General features: G+C 31.7%; 2 protein-coding genes and 1 long non-coding RNA gene across 20 annotated transcripts in view; 1 reads left to right on the forward strand and 2 right to left on the reverse strand.

Moving 5' to 3' along the window:
* Window positions 1-11,689, forward strand: part of LOC127709375 (protein polybromo-1-like) — a 63,368-nt gene extending 51,679 nt beyond the window's left edge. For 17 of the 18 annotated variants that reach the window (XM_052214874.1, XM_052214905.1, XM_052214915.1 and 14 more), the window contains 5 exons: window positions 1,292-1,502; window positions 3,773-3,973; window positions 7,375-7,471; window positions 8,712-8,938; window positions 9,917-11,689. In XM_052214874.1, coding sequence (XP_052070834.1) covers window positions 1,292-1,502; window positions 3,773-3,973; window positions 7,375-7,471; window positions 8,712-8,938; window positions 9,917-9,918 — 738 coding nt within the window. In that variant the 3' untranslated portion in view covers window positions 9,919-11,689. The remainder of the gene's footprint in view (window positions 1-1,291; window positions 1,503-3,772; window positions 3,974-7,374; window positions 7,472-8,711; window positions 8,939-9,916) is intronic. The other variant, XM_052214954.1, reaches the window with a different exon arrangement.
* Window positions 1-18,877, reverse strand: part of LOC127710157 (uncharacterized) — a 460,084-nt gene that overhangs the window by 368,811 nt on the left and 72,396 nt on the right. The window lies entirely within an intron of this gene.
* LOC127709815 (actin-related protein 8-like) overlaps window positions 15,518-18,877 on the reverse strand; it is a 31,992-nt gene continuing 28,632 nt past the window's right edge. The window contains exons 11-12 of the mRNA XM_052215474.1: window positions 18,131-18,294; window positions 15,518-15,904 (exon numbers count right to left, since the gene is read on the reverse strand). Coding sequence (XP_052071434.1) covers window positions 15,761-15,904; window positions 18,131-18,294 — 308 coding nt within the window. The 3' untranslated portion in view covers window positions 15,518-15,760. The remainder of the gene's footprint in view (window positions 15,905-18,130; window positions 18,295-18,877) is intronic.

An 18,877-nucleotide genomic window follows, 5' to 3' on the forward strand; every position in this document is an offset into this window, starting at 1 on the left:
GGATCTTTATGAAATTGTACTACAAGGTTCCATATCAAAAAGGGAAAGCTGGGTTTGAGTTTGGGGGTAATTGCCCTAAACGTTTAGGAATTTGGGGCCAAAAAGGGGCCTAAAAACAAGCATTTTTCTAGTTTCCAGACAATAACTTGTGTTCAAGTGTATGGATCTCTCTGAAATTGTACTGCAAGGTACCATACCACAAAGGGAAGGCTGGGATTGAGTTTGGGGGTGATGAATCATAAGGGGGTTCAAAAAATTGGGGGTGGGGATTTTTTTTTCTTTAAAATTTTCCAATTTGAATTGGTTATTTCTGATTTATATATAAAAGCAAATAATAATGATATAGTTTGAATAGGTAAATTAAAAAATTTTAAGTTCTTAGACCACATTCATTCTGTGTCAGAAACCTATGCTGTGTCAAATATTTAATCACAATCCAAATTCAGTGCTGTATCAAGCTTGAATGTTGTGTCCATACTTGCCCCAACTGTTCAGGGTTCGACCTCTGCGGTCGTATCAAGCTGCACCCAGCGGAGCATTTTATTTTATAAGTTAAATGATATATCTTTCAATAGAAATTTTAGCAATTACTGTGGGAATTTAAGAGTACAAATTTTGAGAAATTGTAGAACACTTTTAATTATTTTTAAACCTGTCTTTTGACACTAACAATCCATGGTCATCCTTACTTTAAATAAAGCACACAAAAAGTAATAAGGTATTTTTACAGTAACTATGATGATAAAAAAAAAAAAAGGAAATCTTTGAAAAGCTTTTTAAAAGAAAAATGAAAAAATATAACCAATTTGTTCCTTTTTTACGGTAAATCCATCTAATCACTTTTGTCTTAATATTCAATATTACTGAAAACAAATGTTTTCTTTCCCATTTTAACAGTTTATTATATAACATTAAAACATTAAATGATAAGAGTTAAAATTCTTGGAATGCAAAAGGTCTTATTTAAGATTTTTTGAAGTGTGTCAGGCCTAAGGTTTAAGGTTCTGGAGGCATTTAGATTACTTGAACATGAAGAGCAAAGCTTAGTTGATGTTAAAAAAGAAAATATAAAAAGAAATTCAAGAACAAAAACTGTTAGGAGAATTTCATCAGAGTTATCATTCTTGATTGTTGTGTTCTGTGAAAGTAGTTGAACAATAAAATTAAAATTTTAAGAAGGACAAAAAACAAAAGGATTGCATTATGGGAAAATTGATTGATTTGTATGTTGTTTGATTTTATTATCCGTCAATAGAATTAATATTGTGATTGTACTGTATTGAACTTTTAGTGGAGAAATTTAAGTCTTGATGAGAAACAAATGTATGAAGGTAGAGCCAAGAAAATAGCAGAGGAACAAGTTGCTAAACAGCAGGAAGCTGAACGGGCCTTCAATGAGAGCCTATCACAGCAGCAGCAGCAACAACAGCAGCAACAGAGTCCATGGGGAGATCTATCAAAGATGTCTCCTTCAGTATCTAGACCTGCCACACCAGCTCAAGGTATAGTTTTAAAAGGACTGTTTCAATATTGTTTGTCTTATTTAGTGTACATTTGCACCTTGAAATTTGAGTTTGTTTCAAGCATAAGAAACAAGTTTAAATATGACTGTCATTTATAACTATAATTTAACATTACTATTTAATCCAATGCAACAGAACAAGTCTAAACTTATGTCAGTTAAAAAACTAATATTTATCTTTTCTGTTTTGAAAGTTATGTATACACTTATTCAATATTTTGGTAAGAAAAAGAAAGATTTCATGACCATCTGTTATCTAACAGATATAGTCTTTCACCACAAAGTTTGAAACGTTAACCAATTTTTCCTGCAACTCGTCAGTTATATTGTAGTTAAAGCTATTTAAACAATTATTAGGTATTGAAACCAATTTGTTCAGGTGAAACAGCTTGATTTAATAGATTCATTTTCCCCACATTTATAAAGGAAGACAGGTTTTCAAAATCGCCCACAATTTACTGGTATGAAACCAAAGTTGCCATAAAAAATAGTTTATCATTTCTAGGAAGTTTGCCCATGCTAAATCTTTAAGAGTGGTATGAAGATATACCCTCCTTTTTAATTAGTTTTCTTTAATCAGGCTCAATTTTAGAATTCCATAGAAAACATGAGTATTTGTATTTTCTACAGTTCACAAAGGAAAGGAATGAAACATAAGTTATATCATACAATATGTAGCTGTTTGCCTCTTATTTTTATTTTGATGTTGTAGTTAATAAAGTTGATTTGTTGGTTTCTCATAGAAAAGCATGTATTTTACATTTCTACAGATGGGAAGAATTGTCAGTGCAAACAAAACTTAAACAAATTATTTCCTACCAAGTGTAGTTGTGTACCTCCTATTATATTTTTTTCAAACTTTTAGGGGTATTTCCCTTGGCAAATAATAGACTTAGACATTTCTAGATGTGGGGAAGTTACAGTTTACATAAGATTGATTGGAATGAAGCAAATCTTTACAGTTTTTTGTGTGGATCATTTTTTAAAGCCATGTCCTTTGTAATCTGGACAATATGCAGATGGGAAGACATATGCTTTTGTATAAAAAATCCGACTTTAATTTCCTTTAGATTAACCCAAGTTTCACTTGTGAAATTTTTGTTTCAATGACTAAAAGTTGTTTAAAAGATATTGATAAAATGAAATCGAATTGACTACTTGCAAGAAAATTGGTTAACAAATATATGGTGTCAGTTGTAAATATAGGGCATGTAGAGCATTTTGTATTAATCAAACTTCAATATCACCACTATATGACACACTCAAAATTTTGTTAAGTCTTAATAAAGAAAAAGGTTGATTATTTAACATAAATTTACTTGGACTGTGTAGTGAAAGAAAAATTGTTGGGTGGTTATGTTAAACGGGTAACTGTTTGGTGGCATAGTTTTTATTGCCTTTTAGTTGAAGTTTTTACCCCATTACCTGACCTGACATTTTCTAATTATGCATGTAATTCCTATGAAATTTGACTTAAAGTCTGTTTCATTTCTTATGACATGGTTGCAGTTGATTAATATACTCTGCTTTGACCACACCAAAAATAATTGTTCTTTAGATTTTCCAGATGAATATATTTGGTGGTGTCAAATCCAATGAACAAAATATTAATTTGGTGCGGCCTTTATGGAACTACTGTAAAATATTTTTTCTTCATTCTTGGTTGTCACTTTTCTGATGTATTGTTTGGGTGGTGTGTTCTTAAAATTATTGTGTCAATTTTAGACGACATGATAAGAGAAAACAGTAGAGTTTTTTGGATATAAAAATTGTTGCTTAAATGAAAAACCAAATCTAGGAAAATACCTCAAGTCCTTTCAAAATAATTTATATTCCATAATATGCTATTACTTTAATTGGGAATCAGTTTTTGTGTGAATTCTGTGATTAATCAAAACTACGTGTTCAAACAAATTTTAAAATGCATTTTTTCAATTGATTTGTTTTATGCTTATCAGATTCTTAAGTAAAAAAATCTTAGAACAGTTGCTGTTTCTACAAAAGCACAAAAATAAAGAAGTTACATAGTTATTTAAAGAAATTAAATATGAAGAAAAGTCAGAAGTTAAGTCATTGTGTGAGAGTCATTTCAAAAAATTGTGACAGCAAATCAGATGTTAATGGAAGCATGAAATTGATATGTTCATATTGTTGTAACTTTTTAAGCATGACATCCAGTAGCTTCTTGTTGCAGAATTTAATTTTGCTTGCATGGTTTATTTGCTTTCTGTTGTTTCACCCTTAATAAAGGTTATACAAATGGATATCATCCAATGACACCAATGCAGAGAGGAGCCACACCTACCAATCAGAGATTTATGTCTCCATACCAGCAACAAGCTTTTCCTGGAATGAGACCTATGGGGCCAGGAGGTTACAGTCCCTCCCCTCAGTATGCTCCCCACCCTCATGCACAACCGCATGCTAATGTGCCTCCACAGTCTGTTGCAGGTATGAGTGAAGTCAGTGTATATGTGTAGATGATAGGAACTGTGGAATTGGGTTATTAAAATGTCTTGTTTTAGTTTTGAAAATTATCTGCTTAAGTTATTATATTTTAGGGTATATCATATATGGTAGCTTTGTGCCATCATTATAGACGCTTAGTCCAATCAGATTCAATTTTAACAGAGTTTGTTTAATATTATCATACAAAATTCTTGTAATTTTAGTGAGGAAATTTTTTGCAATTAAAAATTCTGTAGTAGAATCTTTACCATGATTACAGGAAAACGAAGGCACATCTTTTTTTAATACAGAAGAATATCTGATTCTCAGTGTTGAATTACAAACAGATTCTTTTTGAGCTAATTTTTCACATTTGTAAAGGTAAATTTGATAGTACCAATATTTTAATGATTCTTTCCACAGTTTTTGTAGTATTAAGACACAGCAATGATTTGTTCTTGCCTCTAATAAAAGCTGGTGAAAGTTAAACACAGGTGTTAATTTTGGATGACAGCACCTGTTATAAACTGAAGTCCATTTTTATGTTTCAAAAAATGAATAAGAAGTGTACATAATTAAATTATGAAACTCATTTATAAATGTCAATTGCCTGTCTTTTCCATAGTTCAAGACAAATCGGTTTCTCCAAAGGAAGATACCATAGGAGTTTAAATACCTCACTAGAAACCTATATCAGTTTACACAAAGCACTACACCTGACCTCATTTTCATGAATAACTAAAAAAACATTTTATATTTTGTGGTTCATTCAATCTCTTTATTACTTAAATGATAGGTCTGTTTAAAATTCATCTACTTTTGCACAGGTCAGTCTTTATTTTATAATTATAATACAATTTTACTTTTCAACCATGTAATGTGTTTCCTATGTGATTTTTTTTATGCCCCTGCCATTAAGTGGGACATACAGTGTAAGCCTTGTCCGTCTGACAGATATTGATCTAATTTTTGGCATGGTTGAATATAATGATGACTTACAGATCAAGTTTGCATTTCATTCCCGTTGACCATCTTTTATTTTAAAAGACAATCCTTAAACTTAGAAAATTTAATGAAATTTACACTATTTCTGACTTTTTTTGTAATGCCTGCAGATCTTGAGCGTATTTTTGGTAACTTTGTGTATGGTTACGGGTTGAGTTTGCCTTTTAATAGTTTACCTACCTTTTGCAATATTTCTCAGGAGAGGACATTTGTGTTGTATTGACACATCTAGCATGTATGGCGTTGCTTGATTGTTGTTCTCATTTAGTTATGTTTTAAATATAATGCATATAAATTGTTTTTCCAGTAATAACTAAATAGAGATATTGATAAGTGGCATTTACAGCAGCAACAATTGTCACATAGCATTCCGTCTCATTACAGTACTTAACACATTTCTGTAGGAAAGTCATGACTTTTTCTGTGCTGACAAGTTTTCTGTAGGATTCTAGGATAGGCATGACTTTGTTCTGTGCTAACAGTTCATGTCACACTAAATTTCTGTATGATAGTCATGACATATCTCTGTGCTAACAGTTTATGTCACACTAAATTTCTGTAGGATAGTCATGACATATCTCTGTGCTAACAGTTTATACCCACTAACTTTCTGTAGGATAGTCATGACATATCTCTGTGCTAACAGTTTGTACCCACTAAATTTTGAGGATAGTCATGACATATCTCTGTGCTTACAGTTTATACCCACTAAATTTTTGTAGGATAGTCATGACATATCTCTGTGCTTACAGTTTGTACCCACTAAATTTCTGTAGGATAGTCATGACATATCTCTGTGCTAACAGTTTATACCCACTAACTTTCTGTAGGATAGTCATGACATATCTCTGTGCTAACAGTTTGTACCCACTAACTTTCTGTAGGATAGTCATGACATATCTCTGTGCTTACAGTTTATACCCACTAAATTTTTGTAGGATAGTCATGACATATCTCTGTGCTTACAGTTTGTACCCACTAAATTTCTGTAGGATAGTCATGACATATCTCTGTGCTAACAGTTTATACCCACTAAATTTCTGTAGGAGTGTCATGACATATCTCTGTGCTAACAGTTTATACCCACTAAATTTTTGTAGGATAGTCATGACATATCTCTGTGCTAACAGTTTATACCCACTAAATTTTGAGGATAGTCATGACATATCTCTGTGCTAACAGTTTATACCCACTAAATTTTGAGGATAGTCATGACATATCTCTGTGCTAACAGTTTATACCCACTAAATTTTTGTAGGATAGTCATGACATATCTCTGTGCTAACAGTTTATACCCACTAACTTTCTGTAGGATAGTCATGACATATCTCTGTGCTAACAGTTTATACCCACTAACTTTCTGTAGGATAGTCATGACATATCTCTGTGCTAACAGTTTATACCCACTAAATTTCTGTAGGATATTCATGACATATCTCTGTGCTAACAGTTTATACCCACTAAATTTTGAGGATAGTCATGACATATCTCTGTGCTAACAGTTTATACCCACTAACTTTCTGTAGGATAGTCATGACATATCTCTGTGCTAACAGTTTATACCCACTAAATTTTGAGGATAGTCATGACATATCTCTGTGCTAACAGTTTATACCCACTTAATTTCTGTAGGATAGTCATGACATATCTCTGTGCTAACAGTTTATACCCACTAAATTTCTGTAGGATAGTCATGACATATCTCTGTGCTAACAGTTTATACCCACTTAATTTCTGTAGGATAGTCATGACATATCTCTGTACTAACAGTTTATACCCACTTAATTTCTGTAGGATAGTCATGACATATCTCTGTGCTAACAGTTTATACCCACTTAATTTCTGTAGGATAGTCATGACATATCTCTGTGCTAACAGTTTATACCCACTAACTTTCTGTAGGATAGTCATGACATATTTCTGTGCTAACAGGTTATGATCTATTGATTATACTAATAAAGAGTATTTTGCTGTTTGGTATTTATTTCTGGACTGTGAGGTGATAAAGGACATTGAAGAAATATTGAATTGTGTCTAAAACTATAATCACAAGATCACTCTTATCTTGTTATCTGTCTAAAAAATACTGATTTACATAACAACAAATGTTCTATGGCAATGAAATACAAGGAATAAAGTATATTACTAAAGTAATCCATATTACAAATATTCAAATTCTTATCCCTAACCTGACCTACTTTTACCTTCACCCTATTTATTTCTTCTTTTTATTTTTTTAGTTAAACAAAAAAGGTGCATATTCAATGTAATAACAAGTTTTTGATTACATGAGTTGTTGAATAAAATAAATATATTGGTTCCAAAAAGACCTGACATTGTCTCTAGAATTAGTTCACAGACATATCACTACATATTTAAATGGTTTGTTTTATTTATAGGACCTGTACCATTACCCCCTCCAAAGCCTCCATCACCTGTGTTTGTTAGTGTCCCACCAAGGACACAGAGACTTCTCCATTCAGAGGCTTATTTAAGGTAAGTTATTTTATATTAGTATCGATTACCTTATCAAAATTAATTAAGTTGGTTAATAGTTATATATGTGCATAATATAGCCAACTGGACAAATCGTGGCAAATATATGGAAATATTGGTAACATTTTGCTTGTTCATATAAATGGCTAAATAAACTTGGAATTCCTGTCTAGTATTAAAATAATTATACCCCCACTTTAAAAAAGTGGGGGTATACTGTTTTACCTCTGTCTGTCCTTCTGTCAGTCCATCCATCAGTCCATCCGTCCCATGAATATTTTCGTCGCATTTTTCTCAGGAACTACTTGACAAGGATTTCTGAAATTTGGTTTCAGGGTTTATATAAGTAAGTTACACCGTGTGATGCGTTTTCAGATTCATCACTCAACAACTTCCTGTTTACCGAACACTTGTATTATTTCACACATGATAGCCAAGTTGAAAATTTTTCGTCAAATTTTTCTCAGGAACTACTTGACAAGGATTTCTGAAATTTGGTTTCAGGGTTTATATAAGTCAGCTATACCGTGTGATGCGTTTTCAGATTCATCACTCAACAACTTCCAGTTTCCCGAAATATTTCGGCGGGGGTATCATCAGTGAGCAGTAGCTCACAGTTTTACTTGTTTTTGCTACATTCATAGGTCTATGTTATTTGAACATTAAGACTTGAATTGATGAAACTTTTTAATTATTATAGTATTTAACTTAAATTTGGGGAAAAAAGTGTTCCATCTCAACAAATTAATCTTTATTATTTTCGCAATGTGTTTTATATCCCTGAGGCAGTCAGCAATAGAGAATGAAAACATTGGGATACACTAGAACATCTTTTGAATATGAATATCTAATTTCTTACCTTAGATATATATGGACTTGAGCACCCAGTCTGGTGGCTATAGAAGTATTATTTTTCGGGTTCCAAATTTTGTGTTTCACCAGTACTTTGAAATGTAATACCAAAATAATATTTTTTTACTGAATTTGTTCAACGCCAAAATTGGAAAACATATAACTTTGTCTGCAATCCACAAGATTTGGCATTTACCAATGAAATTACTTTCAGAGTAACCAGTTAGTTTAAAGGGTTCACTGCAGAAATACAACAGATTATTTCTTAAATATAAGGTAATATCATCTGATGTATTTAAGAGCCGACCCTGCGAGACTCTAATGAATAGTCAAGGCTGTTAAACACCCCTGTAGTAGTATGTATTTAGACCATTTCTTTGTTTTACAGGTATATTGAAGGATTACATGCTGATAAACCAAATGTTGGGGATTGGGAGAAGAATTTAACAGCAACTCCTGAAAATACAAAAACTGACGAAAGTCGAATGCCAGCAAGCTGGTTAGCTCAAGGTGCAGGTTACCATGGCAATGTTTCTAATGCATTATGGGCATTGCGGGATCTGATGTTAAAAGATACACTTAATATAACAAGAACAGTCCCATTTGAATCTCTTTGTAAGTACTGAAATACATGTAATATATATTTATATTATAATGCTGTATTATGCAGATATTTTTGTGAACATAAGTATTGTTCACCCTAATTATTGATGTCTATTTAACTGAAAGACAATATAAAAAAGCATTAAATTGACATGCATCATATGTAGTTGAAGCTTAAAAAAGACTTAAACAAAGGAGACTTGCGGTGACAATCATTTATATGCAAGTGTTACCTCAGTAAAAGAAAACAATTTTTAAATATGCAATTTTATAACTGTTTTCTGAACAATCTAAAAGATTCTTTTAAGATTAGATAACACTGAAAAATTATAAAAATGAAATCTGTTTGTAGTCATCTCTGTTAAAAGTAAAAATAAGCTTAGAGCTGTTCCAAAAATAAATGTATGGGGGGGGTCAGAAGGCACTTTTTATTTGACCCCAGCATGCATAAATTTTTAATTGGATATTTCCTTTAAATGTTCAAGCAATCTTTCTTAAATAACCACCACCCCTCAAGTTTTAATAAAAGTGCCTTCCGACCCCCCATACGGTCCGAGAACACAGTTATTTCGTAGTGCATTTCTTTTAGACAATAAATTTAAATTAAAAAAATCGCACCTGCTCTATCTGAAAAAGATTTTTAATGTGAAGAGGTCTATAATTCAGTTTGACAGCTTCAGGCATACTAATTTTTGTACTACTTTTTTAACTGGACCAAATCACGACTTTACATAAAAATTCATCACCCAAATTTTTTTAACATGTAATTTCATCCCCCTACTTAATATTGCATGCATAAAATATAAAGAAATAAACTTGGAAAGTGTATGAAAAAATTTGCAAGTTATACACTGTCCACACTAGGGACTATATTTGTAGACAACGATAATCAAAGGACGATAACTGTGTCCTCGGACCATACAATTAATTCTGGAAAAGCCCTTATGTTTTGTAGAATTAATTATCAGTTTTATTTTTATATTTTTTCAGGATGATAAAGCTGAATGTTGATCAACTACCACAGAGTGAAAGGCAGCATATTGAAATGATTCATTGTTTAAAAGAAGCATAATTAAACACACTTTCCTTAAAGGAATAACCTTTGTGTTCAAACACATTTCATTCTTTCTTACTAGTCCAGGAATGAAAACACTGTATTGAATATTTTATCATCAGTTTTGTCACATTTTAATGTTCTTAAATGTCAAAATATTCAAATAAAGTCATTTTTTATAAATTTTTCATGAATGTCATAATTTAGTAAACCTGAACATTGCAAAGTCTATATGACCATGTATTTACCTATAGATGTCTTATGATTTTTGTACATCCCACATCTTTTTATCTACATTAATAGGAACACACATATACTGATATAAAAATTAATGTTGGCCTGGTTCCAAGTTAAATCATTAATATTGTTATACAGCTGCATTATAGTGTACATGCTTGATGTCATATGATCTTAATCTTTCTGTGTGAAAACTTTAAGCTATCCAGTTGTCATATAATTGGAACACAATCTTCAGTGTTCTATGACATTGAAGTAAGTTCTTTATTGTTATATTTGTAAATTTGATGTTTAGATATAAGGGAAATTATTGATATCTGTTGTAAATATTTGATTATATATGTTGGTTTATGACCTAAGTTCATGATGAATATTCCTTATTCTTGCTTTAGGTTCTAATATTCAAAGCCTTTGGAACACTTTTTATTCTAAGTGAATGACCTGTTTATTTTTAGTGAATTTTAGTTTTTTATTAGAAAATTGACAGGTGACCATAAAATTTATTTTCGAAACAGTAATTGTAGTACATGTATTATGAATTTGTTTAAGATTTTTCTTGAGTAGAAATTTTTTCAAGACATCAAAAGATTCATTGTTATAAAACTCATATTCTGAAGGAAAACAAGCTAATCAAAGTTTTAATGTGATGACCTTGACTTATATTTGGACCAGAATGCTGACATTTAAATATTTTAATCAATTGTCAGATTACTATAAATCTGTAGTTGATAATTCCACTTATGGAGAGGAGGAACAACATTTAGGTTTTTAGATACTGATGGTAATCACAAACTGGATATACCTACCACTGAAAAATCCCAAATGAGGAACTATGACTAAAAACCAATATGACATTGGCTTAGGTAGTAACACATTAGAATTGTACACCACTAATTGTTTTTTTTTTTATTTATGATATATTTCCTGTATCTAAAGAGTCATGATGTAAACACTGTATTGCTGATATAAAGTTTTGCATGAATAACTCTGGTTCATTGTATTTTTCATCATTTTGTTGTATTGGTGCTAGTCATCATATTGTCATCTTACTGTTATGTAAAGTAAGGCCAAGAGGAAATATGTGTCTGTTAGTGGATTTCATGAAAAAAGTTAGCAAGTTCACTATATTATAAATGTTTTTTTTTCCTTATTGCATCAACAAAATAGGAAAACCAAAAGGATCTGTAATCATACAATAACTGACTGTTTCTGACAAGATAATATAAATTTCCACAAGATAAAAGTTAGGATTCCAGTATACCACCATAACTTTTTCTTCGTCAAGAAAATGTTTTTGAAGATATTTATTGTTAATCATAAATTGGAAATATCCAGTCATTGCCAGTATGTACTTTTACTTTTAATGCACTTACATATGTTATATTCCAGTTGCGTAATTCTAGACAGAAACCTATTTTTTGTTTGGCCTAAGATGGAGTATCAGAAAAATATATTAAATCTATCTTATCTGACTTTGTGTTTTACTTCATGGAAATCTTTCTGCAATAGTTAAGCTACTTATCAGGACTTGGTTGCATACCCTGCTATTAATGCAATTTAAAATTCAAGTGTTAATTAAATCATTAATAAATATAACTGATCTAATTAACTCTTTATTATCATCTAACAGTTTCTGTTGGTCAAATGTCCAGTGTCCTGGACCTCATTTTCATGGTACAGCAACTGCTTTAGTTCTTTTTATACGACCACAAAAAAATTTTGCTGTCGTATATTGGTATGACGTTGGCGTCGTCGTCTGAAGACACATTGGTTTTCGCACAATAACTTTAGTTTAAGTGAATTGATCTCTATGAAATTTTACCGTAGGGTTCAATTTTCACAAAAGGAAGGTTGGGATTGATTTTGGGGGTTATGGTACCAACAGTTAAGGAATTAGGGGCCAAAAATAAGCATTTTTCTAGTTTCCAGACAATAACTTGTGGAAAGGTGTATGGATCTCTCTGAAATTATACCACAAGTTTCCATACCACAAAGGGATGGTTAGGATTTGCTTTGGGGGGTTATGGCTCAAACCGTTTAGGAATAAGGGGCAAAAAAGGGGGAAAACAAGGGTGTCCTGGTTAATGGACAAATACTTTAGTACAAAACATAATTTAAAGCAATGTACATCATCTGAATTACCTCCCTAACACTGCTTTTAAATTATGTATAAAGTAATGGTTAATAAACAATTAAGACAGTTTAAAAGCAGTGTAAGGGAGGTAATCCAAATACAACGTTTTGATTACCTCCCTTACACTGCTTTTAATTATGTTTAAAGAAATGCATATTTATAAAGGAAGACCAGTAAAAATATCTGCAAATGTTGCATCTTTTTTTTTTTTACAAAAAAATCCATATGAAAGATTTGACACCATATTTTAAATTCTATTATAAAATAGATTAAGTTAGCACTATGGTAAATTTAAATGGGTAATTATGGTTGCAAACTCTTTTGGAAATTTGAATTGAGATTATGACCATATCTTGAGGGAAAGAATTTTTTTGGGGGAAAAAGGGGGGGGGGGTAAAAAGAAATTGTGGGGGTTCAATTTTTTCTCATTTCAGAAATTAAAAAGAAAAATTCTTCAAATATTTTTTTTGCAAAAAAAAAGTGTGTGTGTGTGGGGTGGGGTTAATACCCAACAGCATAGTGTATTGCACAAAAGCAAAAAAAAAAAAGGGGGGTAAATTTTTTATTTTTTTTTGTGGGGGGAGGGGGGTCAATTCACAACAGCAAAGTGTATTGCACAAAAGCAAAAAATTGAATATAAATTCAAATCATATAACCAATTCTAAGTTCTTTGACTACATTTATTCTGTGTCAGAAACCTTTTATGTGACAAATATTTAATTACAATCCAAATTCAGACCTGTATCAAGCGCGAATATTGCGTCCATTTTTGTCCCAACTGTTCAGGGTTGGACCTCTCCGGTCGTATCCAGCTGCGCTCGGCGAAGCAATTTATTTTTCATGTGAATTTCTTTCTCATTATGAGTAAAAGGCTAACTATTTTTGGTTTATGGGTTCCTTGCTAGGTCTACATATTCATCAAACAGGGTTCACCTGAAATCTACATTCCCTTGATCAGTGATCAAGGTTAAAGTTATGTGATACGGTCCATTTCTCAGATACTATAAGCAGTAGGTCAACTATATTTGGTGTATGGAATGATAAGTAAGGTGTATTTTCATGGTTCATTGGTCAATGTTCAGTCTGTTTCTCAGATACTATAAGAGATAGGTAAACTATATGTGTTGCACATAATAAGTGTACATGTCTGTCTGGCAGGTTCATGTGACCTTTACCTCATTGATTCATGGTCATTGTTTAGTTTTCATGGTTTGGTCTCTTGAAAGGATACTATAGCAAAAGGTCAACTAAAGTTGGTGTATGGAATGATAATAAGGTGTACATGTCTGTCTGGCAGGGTTTATCTGACCTTGTCATGGATCATTGATAATGTAAAGTTATGTGATACTTGTATTAAAACCTTTGATTTCACCTTTACCCTTAAAAATCAATCCTGATCAGTGATGCAAGAGAGACATTTCAGCGTGTGCACTCTTAAACACACCTTTGAAACTTAGAACCATACTGAAGTGAATGGTGATTGAAAGTACTTATCAAGTTATCTAATGGAGCAACATCCATTAGTACTTGAACAAGACCAATTCCGGGAACATGTATACTGAACATTCCTTTCATTGAATCCAAGAAAACTTTGACAAAAACTTTCCTTGTATACTGAGTTTTGTAAAATTTCAAAGTATCAGAAAATAGGAGTGGCTGCATGGCAGATGTTAAAAATGCTTACATGTTTCCACTCAACATTATCAAGCTGCAGACCAAATATTAAATCATTCCCATTCATGGAAACCAAAAAAACTTTTCGTTGGCAACACAGGTAAAAATCAGAAATCTATACATCACAAAATGATTTTATGTGTATATAAAGATTCTTTTTATAGCTTTGTAGCTGAGAAAATGTTACAAGCTATAAAGAAATGGAAAAAATAGGCAGAATTTTGGACTAACATGTAGGTCTCATATTCATTTTATATATATACTGAGTATAGTTGACCTATCAGTAAAGTATCCGAGAAACTAATATAAGATATGGTATGATTGCCAATGAGATAACTATTCATCAAAGACCACAGGACAAGGATGTGAACAACTGCATATCACCACTGTATGGCCATCAACAATGAGCAAAACCCATGTCATATACCGGTAGTAAAATGCTATACATGTAGATTGACAAAATGAAGCAATTCAGAAGAGAAAAACAAAGGCCAGATTTATACTAAAAACAAACGACAAACCAGTTATGGCAGACAGCAACAAACAAGAAACACTGGAATACATATAGCTTGGGACAGGTTTACAGAAAGCTTAAACATGTTTATGAGTGAATGCTCAACAATAAAACAGTATGAAATGTTAGACAAACGATGAAGATAAGCAATTGGAGACGAAATCCTGGTAGAATGTTCTCTATTTTTTTTTAAGAAACTACTGGTACTAAAATTTCACTCTTTATGTTCAGTTATGAATTGTTTATTTCATGAAATACCAATGTTTCAACATTGTGATGGGAGAGGAGCATCACTATGTTTTATAAAAGATTTAATCAGGTTTACCATACATAAGGCCATTTACTTAAGCTTTGAATAAATGATAATGGAAAAGAGATGTCAGTTTATACAGTTGTATATTTATATTAAATGTAAAGGCAGATGATGTGTGACATCAAGCAGAAAACTACTGTTATTGATAAAATAATAACTTACAAATTCCAATTAGTCTCAGGGTGTTAAATAGTAAAAAAAAAAGAAAGTCAATTGGAACCTTTTACTTAAATTACCTGTTATACTTATATCATGAATGAATATGAAATATCCACATAGGAATGCTGAAAAACAGCAGAAAACTATACATTTTAGTCAAAGATCTATAAATGTCAAAGGTAAGTTAACTAGAACAACACTCATATATGATATGTATCTTCTACTTATACAATTATATACCAAATATTACATTATCATCAAATACCTATATTTAATAGCCATAATTAGATCAAACATCGGTAAATCTGAACAAAACTACATTGACCAAAAACCTGATACAGGAGGGACCGACAAATGGAACCTATGGATTCATGCACAGATCAGAAAACAGAATGTCCTTTTATTTTGTAGACAGGGCATTAAAAGATTTATCAGAGTGGGGTGTAATGTTGACCTGGTGAATTTAAAACTATGTAAGAGGATGAACTGAACAAGAAAGTAAACAGTGCGTTACATAATATTTATTATATTCCAGATCTGTTGATTCCATTCTTTGGCAATGTATAGTGCCTAGTATTACATTGTATATAACACTGCAATAATTCCAAACATCTCAAGTTCTTCCATCTTACTTTGTCATCCCAAGCATAGCTGTCTGCATTAAAAAGTCCAAACAGTTTTTTACTGGGCCAGGACTCAAATGATTTATAATCCAAATACATGTATCCATGTCAGACATTTTAAGATTTTCACCATGTAAATGGGGCTCTTTCCCTCAACATTCGTACACTGAACTGTTTCCATTCCTTCTGTCTAATCCACAATTCCTGTGCTGTATCCAGACAAGCCAGAACTGCTGCACCTTTCCAACAGGTAAATGTTGGATCCATGTCCTGGAAAACAAATACTAGACATGTCAACATTATGGTAAACAGCTCATTATCTGATTGCAACATCATGAAATACACCAAACTGAGAAGTATGTCAAAAGCCAACTCAAAACTCTGCATTTTTACCAAAAATAAACATTTTGAGATTTCCAATTCAGAAGTTATTTTCAAATGATATCTGCAAACATAACTCAATTTATGAGAATAATGAGGCCTAATATTTTCAAAAGTTGATGACTATAGCCTTAATTTTCTTCAATCCAAACTTATTACATACAATGTGACAGTGATTTGGGTAAACAACAATACAATACATTAGAAATAGTAGGTTGATCATCATACTTTATAAATCTAATGAAAGGAACAAATTGACAGCTGGGTTCTTCAATGTAGAGATGTAGCATATTAACATCTAGCAAATAATTTCACTCAAGACAGTGTTAGGGACTAATTTGTATTATAGTGAGGTGTGAGTTTCTGTTCTGTGTTGACACCTCTCAGTGACTGAGACAATAAAACCAGTGTTGCTATTGGTTTCAACAAATGCGTATAGGGATTTTGTGTCATTATTCATACACCAATTTCCTTCTTTCCCATTCAGCAGAACAGCCAAGACTTTTAGTCCATTTTTTCCATTATATTTAAAGAGTATGTTTCTACTGCTCTGTGGAGGCAGTTAAAAGTTTCTCCATGCTTGAAGTGTATGCTCTTACATTTTAACCTCTATGGCATAATCATTCTTGACATAAGTACTTTTATGTGTAAATTTTCACTCCTCCTTTTTGGCCTGTTTTTTTATCCAAAATTGTTCAGCTGTCTTACAGAATTATTTGCCCTTATCATACATTATTTCTGGCTAAGTTATCTCAAAAATTATCTTGGTGTTCCGGTTGTTGTCTTATTTGTTTGTATTAGGTCTGTTTTTTTATAGCATTATCACTTTCTAGTAAATAATGCAATCAAACTGGTGATACAGGCACTTTTTAACATGCAGAATGTTGTGATCCTTTGCTTTGTCTTGACTAAGAGATTAAGAAAAGCAATAAAAGTGAAGTTCCTTTGCATTTTTTTGACAAGTGCACATGAGAAATTTGTGTCCTGAATTAACATCCTTTATCCTTTTTTTTCTATCACCAAGGGTAAGAACTGGCCGTAAAAAGCCATTACAACAAATTATATCTTTTTCACAGATTTTACATATTTTATATCAATCTTCTATTGTTTTTACTGTTGTATGTCTTGGTTCTTTTCCCTCTGTTAGTTATATCTTTTATCTTGGTAGTTTTATCTTTTCCCTCTGTTAGTTATATCTTTTATCTTGGTAGTTATATCTTTTATCTTGGTAGCTATATCTTTTATCTTGGTAGTTATATCTTTTCCCTCTGTTAGTTATATCTTTTATCTTGGTAGTTATATCTTTTATCTTGGTAGTTATATCTTTTCCCACTGTTAGTTATATCTTTTATCTTGTTAGTTATATCTTTTATCTTGGTAGTTATATCTTTTCCCTCTGTTAGTTGTATCTTTTATCTTGGTAGTTATATCTTTTATCTTGTTAGTTATATCTTTTATCTTGGTAGTTATATTGTTTATCTTGGTAGTTATATCTTTTATCTTGGTAGTTATATCTTTTCCCTCTGTTAGTTATATCTTTTATCTTGGTAGTTATATCTTTTATCTTGGTTGTTATATCTTTTATCTTTTATTTTATTATAATAATGATTTGCTCATGGAAGTCTTCCATACATTCCACAAAGTTTGATTAATATTGGCTCAGTAGTTGGTGGTGATAATGAAAATAAAAATTTTGATTAAAACAGACTTCAATTGGTTATAAATAATTTGTCCCCTTAGCTGACAGGTACAAAACAAAAACAGAAATGAGTCGTCTTTGTACTGGGTTTCTTAATCACCATTGTCATACAGAAAAAAAATCTGCCTTGTAGTTCCCAAAAAGAATTTAATTGAAAACTGATCAAACAGAATCAAGAATTGTCCCTGGCTGTTGGATACATGTGAAAAGAGGACTTTTCAGAAAGGACCATTCCTGCCATGTTTTATTAAGATTGACCTAGTTTTAGAGAAGAATTTTAACTTTTGAACAAAAACTACAACTGAAAAAGTTAGCTTTAATAGATATGATTGTAATTTTAATGTCTTGAGATGAACATCTTGATCATCTTACCCTTTACAAGTATCATCTGCTCTAGCACACTATATCAGACATACCTTAGGCCTTGTGATGACATCCATGGTTTCCAACATCAGTCTATACTGTGGTGGCATTCCTACCCACACTTTGTACTGTAACCATTGCTGTGCACCTTCAAACTTTAAACCTCCTCCTACAACTACTATACAGCTGTACATTTTCTTCTTTATCTCATCATTTCCTTAAAAAAAATAAGAACAAATATTCAGAAAAGGATGTAGATTCATTTAAAAGTGTTCTATGACTTCATTTACCATTTTCCAAAAGGCAGGAAGATCATGTATTGTCCATCTAACTTGTATGCCTGTGTTTGAATTTAAAAAAGCAAATATTCTTTGTGAATTATCATGATAATTTGGCTGGGATTAGCCAAGATATTTAAAGGGAGAAATCCATATGATAAACAAGAATAGTGTAGGCGATACCAATTACAATATGCAAGCATCTCAAGATTTTCAACAATAACATTTTTCTTTAAAAGCAGTCATCTTGTTTATAAGATCACTTGGAAGAGGATCCCACAGTAATATTTCATCAATTTTGTGCATCAGCAGGCTAAGCAAAAGATTGCAAATCAAAAGACCAGTGGTAATATGTCATTGAAACCAAAGAAAGATTCTTGCTTGGTACTTTGCAGCTTTCTGTTTTATTTTGTTTGATGACCTTAAAATGGCAATTTATCAATACATGTACTACAATGCAAAAATACATGCATATACCATGAAATCATCATATCTTCCATGATTACTGGGATATGACTTAAG

This window comes from Mytilus californianus, unplaced genomic scaffold (assembly GCF_021869535.1).
Source record: "Mytilus californianus isolate M0D057914Y unplaced genomic scaffold, xbMytCali1.0.p SCAF_1, whole genome shotgun sequence".
Classification (NCBI taxonomy): Eukaryota; Metazoa; Mollusca; class Bivalvia; order Mytilida; family Mytilidae; genus Mytilus; species Mytilus californianus.